Consider the following 22,736-nt stretch of genomic DNA (forward strand, 5'->3'; position numbering starts at 1 on the left):
CAGCAGGTGAGGCATGGTGAGATGAGATCACCAGTGACGCCATGACCTTTCCATAAACAAACAAGCAAAAGCTACTTATCTCCAAGATGGAATACGTAGTCTAAATGCGATCATTATTTTTTTTTTGTTCTAGGGGGAGGATGTAACTGCGCATGCAGGAGTCACTCAGTAGCTAGATAGAGGCAGCACACGTCACACGCACAGCTCGCGAAGCTTCCGGCTGCGAGAGCGTTACTGGAGCAGTTTAACCTCTGCTTAAATTATTAGCTACATGCAGGGTGAGTTTCAGCGAATCAAATGAAGTTTGGTGTTCATGATCATCGACCACTTTCAATTCCTCGGTCAAACCAAATCAATTCTTTTTTACCACTACAATGAGGATTCTAGCCCAAGATCCAAAAGGTATGCAGATACGGCCAGGAGATAGTAGGGCATGTGGCCAACAATTCAAGCCTGACTTAGTTGACTTCAAAACAGGACAAAGTCTGCGTTTCAACGTACTCTCTCCGTTCTAAAATATAGATTGTTTTGATTTTTCTAAATTCATATATTTTGTTATGTATTTAGACATATGTTATATTTAGATGTATAGCAAACACTATGAATTTAGAAAAATCAAAACGACCTATATTTTAAAACAGATGAAGTAGACGCTAGTGCACATAGCACCACTCCGAGAGGTCTGACTGTGGCCAATCCATAAGAGACCGTCCGCCGAATGGGTGGAGGCACCACCACCGGACCCTAAATCGCCGGGGCTAACAGCTCAAGAGGGGGAAAGCTAGCCATGGCTGCATCCAGAGTCCAAATCAGCTGCACCCTCCTCCTCATCGGTAACAGCTCGATCTTCAGAGTCTTGAATAATCCATAAACTCCTCAGATTACCAATTAGAGAAGGTTTGGTTTTAATTTAGATCATTGCAGTGTTTTGTTAGGAGTCTACTGAACATTCCGTTCAGAATGAGCCGTGGTTGTGACTCTGCAGGTGTGTTGCTGCTGGGGCAGGGGCAGGAGGGCATGGAGGGCGCCATCGCCTGCCCCCAGTACTGCCTGGAGGTGGACTACGTCACCTGCCCGTCCTCCGGCGCCGAGAAGCTCCCGGCGAGGTGCAACTGCTGCATGACGACCAAAGGCTGCACGCTCCACCTCGCCGACGGCACACAGCAGACCTGCTAAAGCTCTGAAGCCTCCCGAACCGCAACCTGCTGCGTGCCTGCCTGCAGTCTTGGCAAATAAAGTTTTCTTTGCGTGTGTCATCATCCGTATGCGTGATCATCCAGATAATTTGTACAGTGCTGTGGCCTCTGGGCTTTCTCTCTTATCATTAATACAACGGGCAGCTCTCATGCCGGTCGTTTCAATAAAAAATAAAATCATCCAGACAATTTGCACCCAAATCTGTACCAAAATACTCTCCTTTCCGTCTTGGAACCATCTGTTTGCAGTGTGCATTTGTTGTGTTATGTGTACGAGTCTTGCTGAGAGGGTAGGAGGTTTGTAGATGAAGTGCATCAACTGTCAAGGGTAGAAACGTAGAATGGCATCAGTAGAAATCGAAACAAAAACCGCCATAGAAAATGCAGCCGTCTGCTCGCTGGATGGTTTGCGTCAAGAGGAAAGGGCACTCGCCGTCGTGGTCTTGGTTGAGTCTGAAGCCCATCAGACATAGCGGCGGAGTCAACGAAGCCCACACGACACAGGCCGGCAAGAATCTCTGGTCTAGCCCAATGACTGCACGGCCCAGATAAAATTTACGGTCTAGAAGAAAAAAATCATTTTTGTCTCTCTCAACTTTAGGCTGAAATTGTTTGTTCTCCCTATACAATAAAATCGTCCATTTAGACTTATCAAACATGTGAAACCGTTCACATAACCTTCCGAGCGGTTTGAGGCTGATGTGGCAGCGGTTTTTCTCCTTTTCTTTTAGATTTATTTTGACTAAATCTTTGAAAAATGTAGCAAATCATAAAAATAACTATAAAATGAAAAACTAATTTTGTTGGACTTCACATGAGTTGATCTACGCAGTGAACATATTATACATATACTTTAGCACAAATATTTTTACTGTAGCTTTAGATATATACTTTTTTGTAATTAATTTATAACTACAGTTTCTGTCATCCAATTATGGTGAAATTTTTATGATGGGCTAATTGTTATGTGATTGAGCTGTAGTAAAAATTTTATGATTACTGGATCATGTATGACTGAGCTATAGATTTATCTAGGTTTATCTATAGATTCGTCTAGATTTATCTAGGTTTATATAGATAAATCTATAGCTCAGTCATACATGATCTAATAATTATAAAATTTTTACTACAGATCAATCATATAATAATTATCCTACCACAAAATTTTCACCATAATTGGACGATAGAAACTGCAGCTATAAATTAATTACAGAAAAGTATATATCTAAAGCTTCAACAAAAAATTTGTACTTTAGTATACCATATAATATATTTTTTTTTTGAAGGTTAAAGCAGGAGCACTGCTATTTCATTTAAGGAGAAGAAGCATGCTGGTTTAATACAAGACCGATATTACATAAAACAAAGGAAACTCAACCCACAGAAATACCGAAGCTAGTAAACGAAGTAAAATACTAATCATGAGTGAAAGTGAGCTCAGGCCCGCCGCAAGCAAGCCGTCTAACCGCGACCTCTGCCTTGATCTCTTGCATGACTCGCACTGCATCCGAGTTTACATGTTCAAAGATGCGTCGATTCCTCTCCTTCCAAAGATTCCAAGCAGTGTACATAGGAGTGCTGCCTTGACCCGTCTTTGCTTTTTCGGTAGACCTGCTAACTCGTTTTGCCACCAATCAGCTACTAAAACATCTGTAGACGGCATTGTGATAAACCCCAACGTCCACTGTGACATCTTGTGCCAAACCTCCTTCGCAAAGCAGCAGCTCAAAATAAGATGATCAGCCGTTTCAGGCTCCTGACTGCAAAGCTGACACACCGGTTCGCAAGGCCATTGACGTTTGAGTAGGTTGTCCGCAGTTAGTAGCTTGGATTGCACGAGCAGCCAAGTGAAGAACTTGTGTTTCCCTTCCGATTCCGCTTTCCAGATGTGAGAGCTGATGAACTGTCCATGAGACCCCGCAAACTGAATATTGTAAGCTGATTTGGCCGAGTAGTCGCCATGGGCTGTCCATTTCCAACGGATGGAGTCAGGCTGATCAGTCAACTGAATCGCCTGCACTGCGTCCCAAAGGTTTACAAAACAAGCCATCTCCTGCACACTTTGCATCCGCCAAAGGCCCCGCGTCCAATTATGATTCACCAGCTCCTCCTTGACTGTACGGTTCTTCCTCCAAGGCAGCTTGAACAAGTTTGGGTAGATGTCCATGGGGGCCAAACCATCAAGCCAGGCGGACTGCCAGAAGGAAGCCGTTGCACCGTCCCCTAAAGTGACCACCGTGCTCGCTCGAAACAATTGGCGATCGACTGCATTTACCGGAGGATCTGTCCCAACCCATGGCCGCTCCGGCTCCGTCCATTGGAACCACAGCCAGCGCAAACGCAGTGCCCGGCTGAAAAGATCTAAATCCAGAATTCCCAAGCCACCAAATAATATATTCACTGCGTACATCTACTCATATGGAGTCAAAAAAAATTGGATTTTCTATTTATGATTTTTTATAATTTACTATAATTTTTCAAAGATTCAGTTAAAATAAACATAAAAGAAAAAGAGAAAAACTGTTGCCACGTTAGCCTCAAACCGCTTAGGGAGGTTATGTGAACGGTTTCACAAGTCTGAGGAGTCTAGATGGACGATTTTATTGTTTAGGGAGAAAAAGCAAATTCAGCCCAAAGTTGAAGGAGACAAAAAAAAAAAAGGACTTTTGCCATGCTAGAAATCGTCCATCGGACGCCCACGTCCACCCAACCGCCGGCTCGCTTCCGCTTCCTGGGCGCCATCGCCTCCTGTTTGTGCGCCGCCTCGACCTCCGAAAGTGATGCCGCTCGCCGACGCATCGGCCGCGCACAGCTACGGCTCAGGCGCGTATCGCTCGGCGGCACCATGAACTGTGGCCCCGCTGCCGGGCCGGCGGCGTCGGGTGGCCACGCACGGCTTGTGCACGGGTCTCCGCTACCTCTACTGTGCCGCGCTTGTCGGCCCCATGTAGCACGCGCTGTCGCCTACCCTGGCCCACCCCGCACCGCCGCGGCCGCTGGGAAGCAGCAGATCGCAAGGAGAAGCGCCCACCTGTGTGACAACGCCAACAGGCTCCAGGTTGCGGTGGCTAAGCACGAGCTTGTTGGGTCGGAGCTCGAACTCACCATGCCGGCGACGCGGCGCTGCGGCAAAGCTCTGGGACGGCAACGGGAGTTCCATGGCGGCAGCGTACGAGGCCGCGTGACCTCCCGGCGACGAGCTCCCCCAACTCGCCATCCTCCTATCCTCCACCACCCGCACACAGTGCTCCTCTCTTTGCTAGGATTTGTTGTATGTTGCAAGTGTATGTGACGGTGGGTGAGTATCGCATGCAGGGATTTGTGGGAATCTCCGTTTAGAGATTCGGCCAGGGGTGTAACATGCAGCGAAAGCTTCCTCGAGGGAAGTGGTGAGGCAGAGGTTTAGACAGCCTCATGTCATGGCCCACGGCCGACTGGGCCGCGCGGCTACTATAGCGCACGGCTACTGTAGCACGCGGCACAGTATTCCTTTAGTCCCAAACTGGAAACGGAAAGAGAGTTGGACTGACTTAAATAGCTGGTCCCTGGAAAGCTAATAACTCCGGTTCGAACCTTTTGCGCGAAGCGAGGACGAAAGCGTAAGAGAGTTATTTAGCAGGTGTGGTCTACTCAACGTGTAGAGTAGATCTTAGCCGTTATCCCGGGCCGGATCGTTGCACCTCAGGCCGCCCGGAGGCGTAACACCCAACATTCTGTGTTCTGAGGATCGAGTTCTTGCTCTTGTGTATTCCTCTTCTGGGATCGGGTCCCGATCCATTTATATGTCCTGGAACCTTCCTATTTATAGAATACAAACTATACTGGAAATATTCCTCTTCTGGTGTGAACGCCCCACGTCGGGTGCGGGCGCCGTCCACCAACTTGCCCTGCTGCTTGTCAGCCGAGCGATCAGCCTATCAGGCCAACCCCGGGGTGTTCGGGGTGCACCCCGGGAGGATGCGGTACCCCGGGAGGTCCCGGGGTGCGGCCTGAGGCGCCGTGGGATGCCCCGGGATGGTCTTCTCTTGATTTGTCGGGTCCGCCCTTCGGCCGGGGTGACCTGGGTCAACCCCGGGTAGGCGACCGAGGTCGGGTAAAGAGTTACCGTGACGGGACAGGCAGTAAATGGAAGCGGACCCCAGTGTAACATCCCGAAAATTCACTAAATTAAATCGTGCGCTAAAACTGTTTTCTTTGTCGTTGAGTTCGACTCCCCCTTAAACACTGAACCCTAGTCCCCAGAATTTCTCCTGAACAACCTGACACCCGATTCCAAAGCACGTTCCATCCATTTCCCATCCAGCGCAACGTGTCGCGTCCGACCGCCGCGAATCTCTCCCTCTCTTTTTCCTCTCTCTCCGGCCCGCCTGCCCCGCTCGCGCACCACCGCTCCCGGCCGTGCACCCGACCGCACACGCCGCCCGCTGGCCCGCGCACCCCGCAATCGCCGCCGGCGCGTACCCGCTTTCCCCCTCCTTCCTTTTCCCTCCTTCCTATTTTTTCTTCTCTTTTCCTCTATTTCTTTTTCCCTTTTTTCCTTTTTCCTTTCCTTTTTCTCTCCCTCTCTCCTTCCTTTCTCCTTCTCCCTCCTCTGCCTCGCTCCCGCACGCCCGAGCGTCGCCCAGCCCGCGCGCACCCGGCCTGCCTCTCCCGCACGCGCTCACCCCGACGCCCTGTGCCCACCGTACGCCACCCCGCTCCCGAACCCCGCCTCCCCTGCTCGCCGAGCACGCCCGACCCCGAACGCCGCTCCCAGCCACCCTGCTCTCGCGCGCGCGCTCATCCCACCTGCCCAGCCCGCGCGCCGCCCCGGCCGCCCATGCGCGCGCACACGCGCATGCCGCGTCGCGACGTTGCTCGGTCGCCACCAGCCGCCTCCACACGCGCACGCCCGGCCCCTGTCCGCTCGCCCCGCGCGCCGTGCTCCACCCTGGCCGCGCATCCGCCACGCCTCTGCCCCTGCCACTACACGAGCACTGTCGCACGCGCGTGCTCCGACCGCCGCGACGTTCGCCGCCGCAGCAGCCCGCCGCTCGCCCACGCGCGCACGCGGCCGCGTGTGCAGCACCGCCATCACCGCTGCCTGTTCATATATGAGTATATTGCTATGCACTATCTGCTATTGAGTGAAAAGAAGGACGTGCAAGACATGATGCTTGTGCAGATTTTTATCATGGTAAACGATATATTCTAGGAACACTTTGGAGCTAAGTGTTGGATGCTAGCTAGGCCCTTGCATTGTCTTATAAAAAACTAAAATTCAATAGCTTACATGAAATTGGACATCTTTTGAATTTGTTTGTGTTCAAATTAGATTCAAAATCCTTATTGTTGTAATTTTATCTTTGCTCTATATAATTTGTCTTTGCCAGGTCTTGTTTAGTTCGCGATTTTTTTTGGATTTTGGTACTGTAGCACTTTCGTCATTATTTGACAATTAATGTCCAATTATGAACTAATTAGGCTTAATAGATTTATCTCGTCATTTACTGTTAAACTGTGTAATGAGTTATTTTTTCAACTGCATTTAATGTTCTATGCATATGTCCCAAGATTCAATGTGATGGATACTGTAGGAAAACTTTTGGTAAACATGGCAGTGAAATAACATGCCAAGACTACTGGCTTTATTTTGGTATATATGCTATATATATGCATGCAGCACAACAACTTGAGTAGTGCGGTATGTCATTTTCAGGGGTGCAGGATAACATGTACGAGATGCTTAAATTTGTTCACACTTTTGCTCATCCAAATGTAGAGACTAATGTGTTTCTGTTATCCTCAAAGTTGCTCATGTTGCCGTATATTTAGTTTTATTTGTTTTGCAGGATTTCGCTGATTGCTTGCCAACTTTGATTTTCAGGAACTTCTAGGATGTGTTAAGTAATAGCCTATCAACAACAACCCAATCAAAGCGCTAATCCAGTTTTGATGTGTACGATTAGTATCTAGGTAACGTATGCTATGGAAACCGGCATGTTATGAAAACCCGTGCAAACCATGGCAAAAATTGTTTAAATTCATCAAAAAAATCACGCATGCTGATGATATGATGATACACAATCTTGTAAAATATCTTGTCCAAACTCGATTTCGTTTGTGAGATATAAAAATAACAAATTTCTAACAACTTTTTGGCTTGAAATTTGTTATTTTTATATCTCACAAACGAAGTTGAGTTTGGATAAGATATTTTACAAAATTGTGTATCATCATATCATCTGCATGTGTGATTTTTTTGGTTAATTTAGACGAATTTTTTATCGTGGTTTGTATGGGTTTTCCAACAGACTGGTTTCTATAGCATACGTTGCCTAGTATCCATTAGGATGCCTTTATGATTGATGGACATCGTGAGCTAGTATATGTTTAGCTAGGACATGTAGGGTGTGATTGGATGCTTGGGCTAGCTGTAGCCTGGGCTAGATGTGTGCATGGTCAGCCCAAGCCTGGACTAGACAATGCAATGAGTTCATGTTTGGTTGCCTGTTCTAGCTAAGTCTGTATTGGAATTGTCTTTGTTTGGTGGGTGGCTTGTTTGGGTAAGATCACCTATTTCTTCTCGTGGTGAATTTAAGGTTGAGTTACTGAATCGCCATGCTCACTTTGACATGCCTTCGATAAAATCATCTCTTGAATAAATCTGAATCATATGAATACTTTAAAGCAAATCGTACAAATAAAAAAAATGAAGACCAACAGTCCTCGGAAACACATTTCGACGAACAGGTTATCCGCTAAACCATTGTGAACTCACGAAAGAGCAAGCAAGCCGCTGAATCATTGTAAACTCATGGAGGAGCAAGAAAGAAAAAGGGTTTCCTCATAATCCAAAGAGGCAAGATAAGGGCTCTCCGTCTCCCGCAGCAACGGTGGCGACATCAGCCACCAGCTCGCGCGGCTGCGCTCGACCATGTACTTGATGGATTTGACTCAGTACTCCGTTCTTGCTTCCCTCAATCAGCTATTATCCCACTACTACTACACATCACCAATTCCTCGTATCTGAATTTGAAATTGAAGGCAATAATAAAAAGAGAGGGAGGAGACAGCCAAAAGAGAGGGAGGAGACAGCCAATCCATGTGCAAACCTCCAATAATGGAGGATAGAACGGATCAGAAAAGGGATGTGTCCGCGGCCAACCCTGCGCCCCCATCGGCAACGACGGTGTCATCCCAGGAGTCTCGAGCCTCGACCTTCCCGGAGTTTCCTCCATGTGTCGGCAGAGCCTTCAATCTGACACCATGGACGGCCTTGCGAGCTTGTAGCGACTGAGGCGCAAAGCGGAACAGTGGGAGGAAGGTGAGTGGATGCGCCAACTCAGCTAGTACAAAGCCTGGCTTAGTTAGAACGGTCGATTTTCGCGTACTACGGAAGCCAGGCCAAGGGGCATCTTTTGCATTAGGTAAGCCTGGCTAGCAGGCCTCTACAAGCAACCAAACAAATCGGACCTGCATTAGCTAAGCCTGGTTAGACCCTTAGCCACCCATCCAAACACACCCGTAGTGTCTAGTCTGATGTTATGTGACACTAGATCTAGTATGCTAGCTACTCTTATGTTGTCATGTGCCTATGAATGAATCAAAGTTTGTATATGGTCATTGTGGTCCCTTGCGTTATGTTACGATGAATGTATATACTAAATTAATTTACCTTTTTATTAAATATATACTAACTAATAAGCAGATAGTTTTCTTTTTTTAATTCACACAATCAATCCCATTGAACCATGAGTCAGTAAAGCTCCCAGTAGCATCAAACAATCTGTCGATACAACCAGTAACAAACAGTGGGTCGCTATATCTGTGTTGCTCGGTAAAACTTCTGAGCGTGTCAAATTGTCGGTCGGTAAAAAGATATCGGTCAGTTTTCACTTAGACCAACAGATAAGTGGAATCGACAAAGCTCTATACCGATTGATAGTTAGTCTGTGTAACGGTTTATACCATCTCCTACGTAGTTCATGATTCTAAGCTGTCGTATAGTGAGCGACGGTATCTTGCCTGAGATCTTCTGCCGTAGCTAATTTTATCCCGTTTGATTGCATGCATCTGGCTGTAATATAATTGACAGAACCTACTGAGAATAAATAACATTGAGTAAAATGCACCGCCGGCCCCTGGACTTCGCAGTGGGTGTCATCCGGGTCTCCAAACTCTCAAAATGCACATCTAGCTCCCCAAACTTGTTAATTAGTTCACGTGAGGTTCAAATCATCATTACCCTTGTGTAAACCACCAGCGTGTCAATTTGATTGGGCATTGACGTGATCTGACATGTGGGGCCCATATATCAGACCCACCATTCTCCTTTCTCTGCCTTCCTCCCGCGTGCCTGGGGCGGAGCGTGGCGGCGGACCACGCCGCGGCGGCTCCCGCTCGCCCGCGGATGCTGCCAGAGAAGCACGCGCGCGGTGGCTCCCGCTCGCCCCACGGGGTGGAACGGCGGCGGAGCTTGCTCACGGTGGCTCCCGCGCACCCGCCTCGTCCCGCGTGCCCTACGTCTATTTAAGGCAGTATTCGTCCCGAAGATGGTAGCAAAGCTCGAGCAAGTCATGCCCGAGCGGCCGAGCGCCAACACCTCCGTCTCTACCTCGCCTGATAGGCCGAGACACTCCACGGGGTACATGGACAAGTTGGCATCCAGCTGCTTCGTCCAGCACGGAGCACCGTCCCAAAGCTTGAAGCTCTACGGTCTTCAGAGACCATCCACTTCGCTTCTCACGTCCGGCAGGCGATCCGTTCCCATCCTCCGGTGCGCCGCGGCCGCCAAAGAAACGAGCGTCGACGACATCAATGGCGGCGACGGCTTCGACTTCCATTGCTACCTGTCGGCCAACGCCAAGGCGGTGCACGACGCGCTGGACGTCGCCCTTGTTGGAACCGGCCCTTGATACATTCTTCACTCTCTCACGCACGGACGGAGGAGGAAGATGATGAACAGCACACACACGATAATGGCGACGAACGCCCCGGCCGCACGGACGGCTTGTATGTTGGTTTCTATTCCATCTCAAGGACTCGGCTCACCTGAACAACACTGAGTACATGGCTTTATAGCCGCAGCTCTTGGCAACTAACTCCCACGATCACCCGTGCGCTCATACGCACAAGCTCCTGGCGATCCGGTCTTCACGTACGTGAGCCACTCCCTCAACCGCAAGACCCGGACGCCCTCCGAACTGATCGTGAGCCCATGCCTGGACGCCCTGCAATTCCGCTCACACATGCGCACACACGCGCTAACCAACTGACTCGAGTTCGATCAGGTTTATTCCTAACAATCACCCCCCTAAACCTGACTTGGCGTTGTCGGAGTTGCTGCAACTGCCGTCGTCTTCATCGCTACCGACCGCCGCTACGGCCGCCCGACCTGACTCGGCCATTGCTGCATGCCTCATCTCCACACGGACGCCGCAACCTTCTTTTCAGCGACACACGCTGTTGTTTGTTCTCCAACCGAGCTTCTTCTCCGCCGGCGACACATGCCGCTGAGCGCATCAGGCCGGGCAGGATCGGCACACGATCCACTGCCACAGCACCACCATTGGCGACCACACACAGGCCGACACACAGCCCGGCGACCTCGCCTCACCGCCGCCAGCGCGCTCCTTGCCGCGCTGAGCCACCGCTGCCTCGCCGGCTGCACACACCGCTGGCCGGCGCGCGTGCCGCACCCGCGCCGAGCCTCACGCGCACGCCATGTCGCGGCCCTCCAAGCCACCTCACGCCGTGTGCCGCGCCTGGGCCTGCGCGAGGTGGCGACTCGCAGCATGTCGCTCCCGTGCCCTGCAGCGTGCTGCAGCCCGCGGCTCCACTGGCCGCCGTGCGGCCTGGCTGCTGTGCCGCCGGCCGCCTCCCCTCTTCTCAACCAAGCTCTTGATACCAAATGTTGGAACCGGCCCTTGATATACTCGGATTCTTCACTCTCTCACGCATGGACGGAGGAGGAAGATGATGAACAACACACACACGATAATGGCGACGAACGCCCCGGCCGCACGGACGGCTTGTATGTTGGCTTCTATTCCATCTCAAGGACTCGGCTCACCTGAACAACACTGAGTACATGGCTTTATAGCCGCAGCTCTTGGCAACTAACTCCCACGATCACCCGTGTGCTCATACGCACAAGCTCCTGGCGATCCGGTCTTCACGTACGTGAGCCACTCCCTCAACCGCAAGACCCGGACGCCCTCCGAACTGATCGTGAGCCCATGCCTGGACGCCCTGCAACTCCGCTCACACGTGCGCACACACGCGCTAACCAACTGACTCGAGTACGATCAGGTTTATTCCTAACAGCCCTGTGGGGCCTCCGGTGCCCCGCGTCCCTGAGCGCGTCCATGCGCCACTCCATCCTCGCGGGCGGCAAGCGCATCCGCCCGGTGCTGGCCATCGCCGCGTGCCAGCTCGTGGGCGGGGCGGCAGCCGCGGCGACCCCCGTGGCCTGCGCCGTCGAGATGATCCACACCGCGTCGTTCATCCACGACGACATGCCGTGCATGGACGACGACGCGCTCCGGCGCGGCCGGCCCTCGAACCACGTCGTCTTCGGCGAGGCCACGGCGCTGCTGGCGGGGGACGCGCTCCTGGCTCTCGCGTTCGAGCACGTGGCCCGGGGCAGCACGGCCGCCGGCGTCCCCGCGGACCGTACCCTCCGCGCAGTCCTGGAGCTCGGGAGCGCCGGCGGCCCGGGCGGCATCGCGGCGGGGCAGGTCGCGGACATGCAGGGCGAGGGGGACCCCTCCGCGCGCCTCCCCGCGATGAAGTACATCCTCGTACACAAGGCGGCGCGGCTGGTGGAGGCCGCGGCGGTGTCGGGCGCCGTCGTCGGGGGAGCCGGGGACGCCGACGCCGAGCGCGTCCGCCGCTACGCGCACTTCCTGGGCATCCTGGGCCAGGTGGTGGACGACGTGCTGGACGTGACGGCCACGTCGGAGCAGCTCGGGAAGACGGCGGGCAAGGACGCGGCCGCCGGGAAGGCCACGTACCCGCGGCTGCTGGGCCTGGAGGGCGCGCGCGCGTACGCGGGCGAGCTCCTCGCCAAGGCCGAGGCGGAGCTCGACGGGTTCGACGCCGCGCCCGGTTCCATATGGCTCTATGGGCTTTCATGTGGACTGTAGTTTTAGCCCATTCCTTCAAACCACTGCACTTGGCAGCCTACTAAATTTCAGTTCGTTTCCGGCCCGTCACGGACCGGAGCTGTAGTGGGCTCTGCCCTGGGAAGGGCTACGGGCTTTGTGAGTGCCGTCCGTTATTCCGTCACGAATAAACTTGTAAGTGCCCCGTTAAAAGTTGTAGTCTCTGTTCCAGAATACAGCTACGTTTAGATTTTTCCAAATTTAAATTATTTTAATTTTAAACTTGTAAGTGCCCCGTTAAAAGTTGTAGTCTCTGTTCCAGAATACAGCTACGTTTAGATTTTTCCAAATTTAAATTATTTTAATTTTAACTACAAATAGGGAAGTAATTATAAAGATTAATAACATAAAAATTGTGTTAGTAGATTTATTGTGAAATCATCTACTCTATTATGTGACCTCTTCTATTTGAAATTTTTTATTTTTAGAGATATTGTTGGTAAAAGTTCTAAAAGTTTGACTTTGGAAAAATGTAAATAAGTTATATTTAAGGATGGAGTAAGTGTCGTTCGTTATTCCGTCATGAATAAACGGTTGTGCTAACACGAGCCTAAAGTATCGGCATTTTACCGCAAAGGTCACCGAGGGATATCCCGAAATGGTTAAGTTGTAGGTAGGATGTCGTGGGGATCAAAAACTTGAAGGTTCAAGCAACATATGGTTTAGACACGTCCATACTACGAGTTGTGTAATACTTTATCTCATGTTTGATAGTTTGTACTGCATCAGATTGTATATCCTCTTCGTATTTGAAGGGGTTCCCGCCCACGCTTATATATTCTAGGACGACAGGATTACAAGGAAATCTACCCAAATACAAGTTTAGGAGTCCTACCGAAACACCATCTAGGTAGTTTCCTTCTTTACAGACTAGTTCTACTCGTATTCGAGTACATTACAACAGGTTTAAGGTATTGGACATGCTCTATTCTTATTCTACCCAACCATACCATGTAAGCAATCATGTGGCCCCGGATCTGACAAGTTGTTAAGCTCTTCGTAGCCGAGTAGTGTAGGCTTCCAAGTATTTTGGAGTCATTTTCGAGTTTTTCAGAATTTCATCTAGAACATATTTTTCGAATACCTTCTACGCTTCTTGGAGGCTATAATGTGATCTTGCCCTGAGTAGACTTTTAAGTCGCTAAAGAATAATCTTTATATGGGGTGCAATGAAAATTGCACGCCATATGATGTAGTCGTCAAGGCTTAGGTTGAATCAAAGAATCAAGTTGAGGATCCAATTTAAATTTAAATCCTTTTTTCCGTTATCTTTCAGAAAATAGATTTAAAAAACAAGTCGCAAACGACACATGTCTTGCATCCCACGAACCTTGAATCCAAATTCTCTACCTGAAAAAAGGATCCAAAAGAACGTGGTATGCGCTGTAGATTTTTTAAAGATTCTGAATTAATGGTTAAAATAGGATATTTGGTTTGAAATATGAAAATCTTTTATTTAAGGATAAGATCCAATAGAAATGGCTAATCAAATAATTTCCCAAACAGACCTAAAAACCGCTCAAAAACAGATCTATTCTCCAAAGTGACACTTAAGTTCCCTACTGGCTTGTCTAACCACGTGGTAACTTTGGGTTAACCCAAGCTTTCAGTCTTTGACCGCTTTGGTCTTTCATCATCCTCTGTATATAAATAGGCAATGTAGGTTTACCCTACTCTCAACATGGAAATAAAAGCGGTAGCATGACTAGAAAGCAATGATTAATAGGTATTCAAATATAGAAGGACGTGAAGCTAGAACGTGGTCCATTTCTTCGTCTTCTACTTCTAAGTCGAGGTCGACGAACTCATTTGAGTTTTCTGTAACCCTATTATACAGATACAAATAAATAATGATATTCTACTAACAAATCAACTTCGAATAAAGAAGCAACTAAGATCTAAATAACAACAAATTAGTATTCCCCATGTTAGGGCTACCGTGTCAGTTCTAGGGTAGTTCAAGCACGTTGATGATGTCATCAGTGGTCCTGGTGATATTATTGTTGACCAAGTCAATGGTGACTAAGAGCATAGCTAATAATCCAGCCGGCTACCAGCTAAATCAAACTGTCATATCACTTACAGCTAATAACCTAGTAAGGTAGTATACTGGATTGGCTAAGAGCCGGCTGCAAATATTTAATGACTGCATGTGCATGCATCAGGTGTATGCAGAGAGGTCCATGTAAAAAGATGCATGCACTGGTTGCCGATTGAAACCTTTCTCGATCCGTGCGTATAGCCGGGCATTTTAGAGCAAGTATTATAACAGACTGCAAGAAGGCTAAATGCTGAGGTGGAGGAAAGAGAAGATGAGAGAGAGAGGAGGGGTGGGCTGCAAGTTTACAATCAGCTTGGGCACAAGAACCAAGAAACCTTGTGAGAAGGAAAGAGAAGATGAGATAGAGGAGGGGTGGGTTGCAAGTTTGCAATCAGCTTGGGCACAAGAACCAAGAAACTTTGTGAGAAGGAAAGAGAAGATGAGAGAGAGGGCGCACAAGTAGGAGTAACAAGGGCGGCAAAGTATCCCCTGAGACATTTCCACACGGGGTACATGGACAAGTTGGCATCCAGCTGCTTCATCCAGCACGGAGCACCATCCCAAAGCTTGAAGCTCTACAATCTTCAGAGACCATCCACTTCGCTGCTCACGTCCGGCAGGCGATTCGTTCTCATCGTCCGGTGCGCCGCGGCAGCAAAAGCAACGAGCGTCGACGTCGTCGTCAATGGCGGCGGCGGATTCGACTTCGAGCGCTACCTGTCGGCCAAGGCCAAGGCCGTGGACGACGCGCTGGACCTCGCCCTACGGGGCCTGCGGTGCCCCGCGTCCCTAAGCGCGTCCATGCGCTACTCCGTCCTGGCGGGCGGCAAGCGCCTACGCCCCGCGCTGGCCATCGCCGCGTGCGAGCTCGCGGGCGGGCCGGCCGCCGCGGCCACCCCCGTGGCCTGCGCCGTCGAGATGATCCACACCGCGTCGCTCATCCACGACGACATGCCGTGCATGGACGACGACGCGCTCCGGCGCGGGCGGCCCTCGAACCACGTCGCCTTCGGCGAGCCCACGGCGCTGATGGCGGGGGACGCGCTCCTGGCGCTCGCGTTCGAGCACGTGGCCCGGGGCTGCGCGGCCGCCGGGGTCCCCGCCGACCGCGCCCTCCGCGCCGTCGTGGAGCTGGGCGGCGCGGCGGGCGCGGGCGGCGTCGCGGCGGGGCAGGTCGCGGACATGGAGGGCGAGGGGGACCCCGCCGTGGGCCTGGCGGCGCTGGAGTACATCCACGCGCACAAGACGGCGCGGCTGGTGGAGGCCGCGGCGGTGTCGGGCGCCGTCGTCGGGGGAGCCGGGGACGCCGAGGCCGAGCGCGTCCGCCGGTACGCCCACCTGCTGGGCCTCCTGCTCCAGGTGGTGGACGACGTGCTGGACGTGACGGGCACGTCGGAGCAGCTCGGGAAGACGGCCGGCAAGGACGCGGCCGCCGGGAAGGCCACGTACCCGCGGCTGCTGGGCCTGGAGGGCGCGCGCGCGTACGCGGGCGAGCTCCTCGCCAGGGCCGAGGCGGAGCTCGACGGGTTCGACGCCGCGCGCGCCGCGCCGCTGCGGCACCTCGCCCGGTTCATGGCGCACCGACAGCACTGAGCCCAAGGCTCTACGGGCCGGTCCAAGGCTCTATGGGCTTTCATGTGGGCTGCAGGTTTAGCCCATTCCTTCCAGCCCACTGCAGTTTGCGGCCTACTAAATTTGAGTCCGTTTCCGGCCCGACACGGACCGGGACTGTAGTGGGCTGTGGACCGTGAAGGGCTAGCTTTTCTGCTGAAGTTTTTTTTTTTTTTTTTTTGCAAGTGCAGTTCGTTGTTCCGTCACGAGTAAACGGGCACAGTGCCGAGATTCTTCGTCCAGTGCCGATCGCCCACCTCCACCTTCCATTCGTAAAAGCGAGGCGATTACGCCATGCATGAGCACGACCCGGCGCATCCGTGTGCTCCGCGAATATGTTCTCGGTTATCTTCCTCCATAAACCAACCTCGAGCCCGCGGCCAATCAACTCGTCACTCCAAACCCCCACTTCTCTCGGAGCTCAGCTCCTCGTCAGTCGTCAGGCCGCGCGCGCACAGCCATGGCCGCCCGTTCTGCCGCCGCCGCCGCCTGCGACGCCGTGCGCGGGGCTTTCGGCGACAGGCTCCGCAGCGTCGTGTCGCGGCTGCGGAGCTGCCACCGTTCCATCTCCGCCGCCTGCTCCTCTCCCGGGGTGCTCGCGGCCGGCCTCGCCGTCGCCGCGCTCCTGTGCTGCGGCGCCGCGGCGGCGGCGGCGTTCCCGCGCGCCGCGGCCTCGCTCCTGCCGTTGGCGGCGACCACCGCCATCTGCTGCGCGGCGTCGGGGCTCTTCGCGGCCGAGGAGCAGCGGGGCGCCGCGGAAGCCGTGGAGGCCGTGGTGCTCGTGGGCGGCCGCCGGCGGCGGGGGAAGCCCGAGGCCGGGCTGGTGCAGGTGATCGGCGAGGCCAACGCGAGCGCGTACGGCGGCGCCGGCGGCAGCGTTCAGGTGGGGTGCTTCCTGCGCAGGTCGGCGTGGCGCGGGGTGGACGAGGACGGCGAGGAGGTCGTCTTCGCCGGCACGCTGGCTCCCTCCTGCTTGGCAGGCGCCGGCGGCGTGCAGCGGCTCGGCCACGGCGCGCTGGAGGAGGAGGTCGCAGCTATGCGGGTGGACCGGCTCGCCGAGGGCGTCTGGAACAGCTACTTCGGCGGGTGGTCCAGGTGGCACAACGTCGACGCCGCCTAGGTGCTGCTGCTGCTGCTGCTGCGGGTCAATTCAATTCAAGCGCGTCCCTGTGGGCCGCAGGAATTCCTTTGGATAAACGGAAAGCTATTTCTGTGGAATTCCTGCGTTCCAGACTTCCGGCCTCTGAGTTTAGAGTTTGTTGCAAAATTATACGACTAAAATTCGTTCAAAATTGGCACGATGGTCGATGGTTGATGGTTAAGTAGGTTGGTTGGCTTACTAGTTGAATGCATGATCACTTAATGGCGGCCCCCCACCAATTTAATTAGTTTCCATCAACCATGTTCGTTGGCTGGTTCTTGTCATCGTTTCATTGTCGATGGAGACGGGAGCGGTGAGCCGTGAGCGACCCGGCTGCCGGCCGGGTGCTCTACTGGTTCGGTGATCATGTATGGTCCGTGGCGGGTCAGCAAATACCAGCGCGTAATTTTGTCAGCTTGTACTTCTCATTACTAGCTTAAAATTTGACACTTCCAAAATTTCATCAGATGCAGCGGAGCGACTGTCTTGTTAGAACATGGCACGCCGTTGGTGTACGGTCAGCTTTGGAGATCGGCGACCTGATCAGGATCAAAACATATAAAATTGTCTTTGATGTATGCATCTGGTTCCAATGCGAGTATCGGATTCGTACTTAGGCATCTCCCCCTCCCCCTCTCTGCTCAGGAAAAAGGCGCGCGTGCTTTTGCATTTGCTTCACGACCGCGGAGCGGATTGATGCGACAATTAAAAAAGCCTCACCGCAGCGGGGCGGCTTGATGATTGATTCTTCAGCACACGGCAGGCTAATTTAGCAAGCGGAGAAAATCGACCGGGCGGGCTCAAAGCAAATTTCAAACAAAGATTTGAAATTGGATTTTGCAGAAGGTTCGGACCTGCTCCGGTCCCTTGCTGGACAACCTCCAAACTGGGCCAAATCCTCCAAACTGGGCGCCCTCAAAAAACAAAAACCCTCCAAACTGGGCCAAATTCTCTCTATCCTAGTCTACAGGGGGAGTTGGGCCGCAGACTGGACATGTCTCCCGGTTTCAGGTTTCGGCCACGATGAGGTCGTTTTGGGGCCACTCAGTATAATGGGCCTTTTTTCCCTTGAAAAGAACTTTTTTAGTTTTTTTAGAACTACTACTGTAAGGAAATTTGAAAAGTAATGAGAGGTACATAAAAATTGTACGGTATGCATTGCGTGGTCAGCCTTTTTTTTGATACTATGCCTCTTCGACTCGACGTATACCTGATCAGCACATTTTTACGACACGGAACAAAAGAAAAAAAAAAGGTGAGACAGCAGAAAAGAGCACAACATCAGAGCCGGCTATCATCAACGTCAGCAGGCCGCCAGGCCGTCAGTAGAACTGGGCATTGGACGTGTAGGTGCCGCCGAACCACCACCCGGCGGGGGCGACGTCGTTGGCCGTGACGACGCGGCCGTCGTCGGAGCGGAGCCGGAACGAGAGGCTCTGCCCGTTGAGGTAGGCGCTGCTCTGCCAGTTGGCGCCCCAGTTCCGGGCCATGGCCATCCAGCCCGTCCGGGCGCCCCGGATCCAGGCCTGCGCCACCACGCCGCTGCCGCCCACGTTGGCCACGTTGACCAGCTCGAAGTAGCTGTGCCCGCCGACGGTGAACCGGACGCCGCCGGCTCGCCGGCACGGCACGCGGCGGTAGCTCACGGGCACGATCCCGGCGCGGTACACGGCGATGGACTCCCACGCCGGCTGCGACATGTCGAAGTGCCGGCGCGGCGGGTTGCACCAGCCACCGCGGTCGCCGGACAGCGCCCAGTTGGGCGGGCAGAGGTTGGTGGCCGTGACCGTGATGGGGGCGGCGCCCGGCCGGCAGTACCGGGTCCGCGTGGCGTCGCAGGCGATGGCGAAGCAGGCGCCGCACATGGCGCCGCCGTTGAAGAGCGCCGTGCTCAGCGCCGCCGTGCGCGTCCCGTACCCCGCGCTGTACAGGTTGCCGTACCCGCACGCGCCGCCTGGTGGTGGATCGATCGGATCAAAGATGTGTAAGCAATTTAGCGTTCATTCGTCAACTAACTGATGGATCCATCCAATTAACGCAATGCAAATACAGACATGGCAGTGATCAATGGATCGTTCGAGGTCGAGCAAGAGCAGCAGGATGCATGCTTATCAATTACCCATGGTGCCGGAGGCGTCGCTGCCGCCGTAGAAGGTGGCGAAGGCGGGTGTCCATTGAGCCGCGGCCACCGACGGCGGCCCTCCGAGGAGGAGGAAGAAGGCGCACAGGGGCATCAGGAGCGCGAGCATCTTCGCCATGTCAGCGAGCTGCTGCCAGTGCTCGGCGCCGTACGACTGGGTGTGTGTGTTGGTGCCGAGGAATCCTCGCCTAGGAGCCGTATATATAGTGTGTGCGCCGCCCCCGTTCTCATATTTTGCAGGGATGGAGCGAGAAAGCGACTGCCCAGCGCGCGGATGGTTTGGCCGGGATTGACTTTTGCGCGCGCCTGCATCTGCATGTTGGTGTTCATGATTGGATGGATCGCTAGTGCGCCTTGGATAAGAAAGAATTCTCGTTGCAGCTAGAACAAACTCGCGCCACCGCTGCTGCGCCGCCGGTGGGCCGGTGGCCATGTGCGCGCGCGCGCGTCTCGCTCAGCGCCCAGTCACCCATCCCTGATTCGGCACTCGCGCTGCCTGCATGCAGTGATGAATGGAGGAGATGAAATCAGCAATGGCGTAACAATCATGTCTTAGGCCGCGTTTAGTTCCCAAAAAGTTCCCAAACTTTTCCGTCACATCGAATTTTTCAACACATGCATGAAGTATTAAATATAGTTAAAAAAATAACTAATTACACAGTCTGACTGATTACCACGAGATGAATCTAACGACGTTAATTAATCCATGATTGGACATTAATTACCAAATAAAAACAAAACATGCTACAGTGTCGTAACCCAAAGTTTTTCGCGATCTAAACGCGGCCTTAACTCTTAACTGAATGCCGGCCCGCACCGTAAGGTTTAGGTATGGGTGGGCAAATTACCCGAAACCCGAAGCCCGAACCCGAAAAAATCGAGCCCGAAAAACCCGAACACTAATTCGGGTTACAACCTACGGTACCCGAAATTATTACGCGTAATTCGAGTTTCAAGTTACGGTACCCGAACTACCCGAAAAACCCGAACAACTTTCAAGCCCAAGTATTTTTAGTCTCAGCCCAGCCCACCAACCAGGAAAGGCCCACCGAGATCCGATTAAAATTTCCTTTGCCGGCCTGCCCGAGTCTCACCCAAACCCTAGCACCCCCATACCCCCAACCGCCCCCCAGGCCCCAAGCATGCACGCAAACCTCAAGTCCGGCTCCCCAGTCCCCAACCGCTCGGCTCATCCCGTCGCCGCCTCCCCTCCCTGGCTCCCTCCGCCTCCGCCTCTCGCCACCTTGCGTCGACGACCTCCGACCTCAGGCTCCAGCGGCTACCGCACGTGAAGCAGGCAAGAGCGCGCGTCAGGCACTCAGGCGGCAGCGCCCCAGCCCGGCGAGGCGGCGACCCCTCTCGAGCTCGTCACCGGCTCTCCACTGCTCCTTTCTCCGACGAGCGGCAGCAGCTGCTAGAGGCCTGGAGCTCCTCCAAGGCTCCAAGTTAGATGCGATTTGTTGCTATTTCAGCTCATTTGTATTTGATCTGTCGATTTGTGCAAGATTTTTTCTGATTTGTACCTGATTTGTTCTGTCGATTTGGCCAATATGCTCCGCATCTGTGATTCTGTGTCATGATTTTATCCTGCAACTGAAATCGGGCTGTACGGGTAAACCCGAGCCCGAACCCGAACAGTCGGGTACCCGAATTTTCGGGTTCTATTTATTTCGGAGGCTCATCGGGTTTCATTTTCTAAAACCCGAATTTTTTAAAACCCGAAAAATCCGACCCGAAATTGTCGGGTTACCCGAACGCCCAGACATAGGTTTAGGCAGTTCACACGCACTCAGCTGAGGTGGACTAAACTTTTGCCAAAACTCAGAAATTTGACATTGCGCATGAGTGTTAATATGTGTTAAGATTTAGCACTCAAAATTAGCTCCTTCAAACAAACCCCGAATCCGATGCGTATTTCGTCGAGCTGCACCGGAAGGATCTTCCGACCATTTGCCGTCGTGCAAGTTCTTGCACTTTGGGATCGCAAAAAACAAAAAAAAAGAAAAGAAAAATATTCTTGTGCTTTGTGATACCAAGTGCAAAATCATATCCATTTAGATCCTATTTGGATCCTCCAGCAAATTCATTAGCGGATTAGTTGGGTTGAACCAGGGCTCTGTTTAGTTCCTAAAATATTTTCTACAGTACGCGTCACATCGAATCTTTGGACACATGCATATAGCATTAAATGCAGTTAAAAAAATCACTAATTACACAGTCTAACTGATTAGCACGAGATGAATCTTTTAAGCCTAATTAGTCCATAATTGGACATTTATTTCCAAATAACAACGAAAGTGCTACAGTGTCAAAACCTAAAAAAAATTATGAACTAAACAAGGCCTAATTGGATAATTGGATGGTTGCTATTTAGCTTGTTAGAAGAGGCTTAACTGCGTATTAGCTGGTTTAGCTAGTGGATCCAAACAGCAGGTCCTTGGTGCAGTGGCGAAGTGGTTGACCTTTTGCGGTGGGGGATGCTGACGATCGAGCGCTGGATGGAACCAACAAGTTGTGGCATGATTTCAGGAGCCGTACGTACCTGACGGTACCATCCGAATCCGTCGGCCAAATAAATTCCCCGGCGGTCACGCGCCACAAATTCCTTGCCTCCCGCGAGCAGTCAGCAGCAGCGTACATGCTTCTTCCAGGCAGTTAGGTGAGGGCGGGCATGTGCTCTCGCGGATTACACGGCTTCCAGCCTTCTCCAGGTCAAGCGTTCATGCATGCATGCATGGACTTGTTCTCCAAAGCACGACCCACTTGGTTTAAGCGATCCATTTATTTGCCGGTCATCGTAGAACGTTAATCATGGAATGATGGAAGCTCATCCGCAAAACCGGCCGTGTGCACAAGGTATCGTGCATAATCGCAAAATAAAAAAGAAAAAATCCGGTCATTTCGATCGGTACACTAATTAAGCATGCAATTCCTGTTTGGATTCCACACCGACTGATTGGTGCTGGGCTCGTCTAATTTACGGTTGTGCAGAAGAAGCCCTGCGTACGGTTGATTTCCGACCTGTTGTCGAAACAGCTTCTCACGTGTCGAAACAGTAATTTTTTTGATAAATACATTTTGAAGAAACTTTTCAAGGGAAAAATTGAAGAGACCGGAACCTTTGATGAGAAAAAGTTTGAAAGAGAGTTTTTTCCCATGGACTGAAAAGTTTTTCGCCAATATTAAGTTGTACAGTATTTTTTTTTTCGATAAAAATTTTTCAGAGAAACTTTTCAAGGAAAAAAATTGGAGAGACCGGAAAACTTTGATGAGAAACAATTTGAGAAAGTTTTTGAAAAAATGAAAAAAAATTGAAGAAAAATTTTTGCTTCCAAAATCGAAAAAAAATTTGGAACAAAAACTTTTGCATCCAAAATTCAAAAGAAAAAGAAAAAAAAGAAAACGCCACTACCCAGGGAGCTCGGTGCCGCCGCCGGCGAGGCTCGGGGAGCGCGCTGCC

The 22,736-nt window shown here is 52.0% G+C and overlaps 5 protein-coding genes across 6 annotated transcripts; 4 read left to right on the forward strand and 1 right to left on the reverse strand.

Moving 5' to 3' along the window:
- The first annotated feature begins 704 nt into the window (after positions 1-704).
- Positions 705-1,386, forward strand: LOC120710511 (proteinase inhibitor PSI-1.2). Of its 2 annotated transcripts, none has more exons than XR_005689915.1 (2): positions 705-833; positions 925-1,386. XR_005689915.1 is itself a non-coding variant. In XM_039996180.1 (2 exons), the coding sequence occupies exons 1-2, from the start codon at positions 788-790 to the stop codon at positions 1,174-1,176; spliced, it is 237 nt and encodes a 78-aa protein (XP_039852114.1). In that variant the 5' UTR covers positions 707-787; the 3' UTR covers positions 1,177-1,361. The 2 variants fall into 2 exon arrangements, 1 of the variants encoding a protein (XP_039852114.1); XM_039996180.1 differs by having other exon boundaries at positions 707-833; positions 986-1,361.
- An 8,432-nt stretch (positions 1,387-9,818) lies between these two features.
- Positions 9,819-12,499, forward strand: LOC120710512 (geranylgeranyl pyrophosphate synthase 7, chloroplastic-like). Its single transcript, XM_039996181.1, has 2 exons — positions 9,819-10,068; positions 11,503-12,499. Exons 1-2 carry the CDS (start codon positions 9,827-9,829, stop codon positions 12,323-12,325), a joined length of 1,065 nt encoding a protein of 354 aa, XP_039852115.1. The 5' UTR covers positions 9,819-9,826; the 3' UTR covers positions 12,326-12,499.
- A 2,376-nt stretch (positions 12,500-14,875) lies between these two features.
- Positions 14,876-16,235, forward strand: LOC120706338 (geranylgeranyl pyrophosphate synthase 7, chloroplastic-like). The gene has a single exon (XM_039990956.1). The coding sequence runs from the start codon at positions 14,898-14,900 to the stop codon at positions 15,975-15,977; it is 1,080 nt and encodes a 359-aa protein (XP_039846890.1). The 5' UTR covers positions 14,876-14,897; the 3' UTR covers positions 15,978-16,235.
- A 130-nt stretch (positions 16,236-16,365) lies between these two features.
- Positions 16,366-17,594, forward strand: LOC120706340. Its single transcript, XM_039990957.1, has one exon. The coding sequence runs from the start codon at positions 16,456-16,458 to the stop codon at positions 17,113-17,115; it is 660 nt and encodes a 219-aa protein (XP_039846891.1). The 5' UTR covers positions 16,366-16,455; the 3' UTR covers positions 17,116-17,594.
- A 660-nt stretch (positions 17,595-18,254) lies between these two features.
- Positions 18,255-19,433, reverse strand: LOC120710513 (expansin-A8-like). The gene is made up of 2 exons (XM_039996182.1): positions 19,256-19,433; positions 18,255-19,090 (listed from the first exon to the last, which is right to left on the reverse strand). Exons 1-2 carry the CDS (start codon positions 19,392-19,394, stop codon positions 18,459-18,461), a joined length of 771 nt encoding a protein of 256 aa, XP_039852116.1. The 5' UTR covers positions 19,395-19,433; the 3' UTR covers positions 18,255-18,458.
- Between the last annotated feature and the right edge of the window lie 3,303 nt (positions 19,434-22,736).

This window comes from Panicum virgatum, chromosome 5K, assembly GCF_016808335.1.
Source record: "Panicum virgatum strain AP13 chromosome 5K, P.virgatum_v5, whole genome shotgun sequence".
Lineage (NCBI taxonomy): Eukaryota > Viridiplantae > Streptophyta > Magnoliopsida > Poales > Poaceae > Panicum > Panicum virgatum.

Bases quoted from the DNA above. Each gene is read 5' to 3' on its own strand.
- LOC120710511 (XM_039996180.1), top strand. From the start codon at position 788: ATGGCTGCATCCAGAGTCCAAATCAGCTGCACCCTCCTCCTCATCG. The intron at 834-985 runs GTAACAGCTCGA...GTGACTCTGCAG, and splicing joins CTGCACCCTCCTCCTCATCG to GTGTGTTGCTGCTGGGGCAG.
- LOC120710512 (XM_039996181.1), top strand. From the start codon at position 9,827: ATGGACAAGTTGGCATCCAGCTGCTTCGTCCAGCACGGAGCACCGTCC. The intron at 10,069-11,502 runs CGCCCTTGTTGG...TTTATTCCTAAC, and splicing joins GTGCACGACGCGCTGGACGT to AGCCCTGTGGGGCCTCCGGT.
- LOC120706338 (XM_039990956.1), top strand. From the start codon at position 14,898: ATGGACAAGTTGGCATCCAGCTGCTTCATCCAGCACGGAGCACCATCC.
- LOC120706340 (XM_039990957.1), top strand. From the start codon at position 16,456: ATGGCCGCCCGTTCTGCCGCCGCCGCCGCCTGCGACGCCGTGCGCGGG.
- LOC120710513 (XM_039996182.1), bottom strand. From the start codon at position 19,394: ATGGCGAAGATGCTCGCGCTCCTGATGCCCCTGTGCGCCTTCTTCCTC. The intron at 19,091-19,255 runs GTAATTGATAAG...ATCCACCACCAG, and splicing joins CGACGCCTCCGGCACCATGG to GCGGCGCGTGCGGGTACGGC.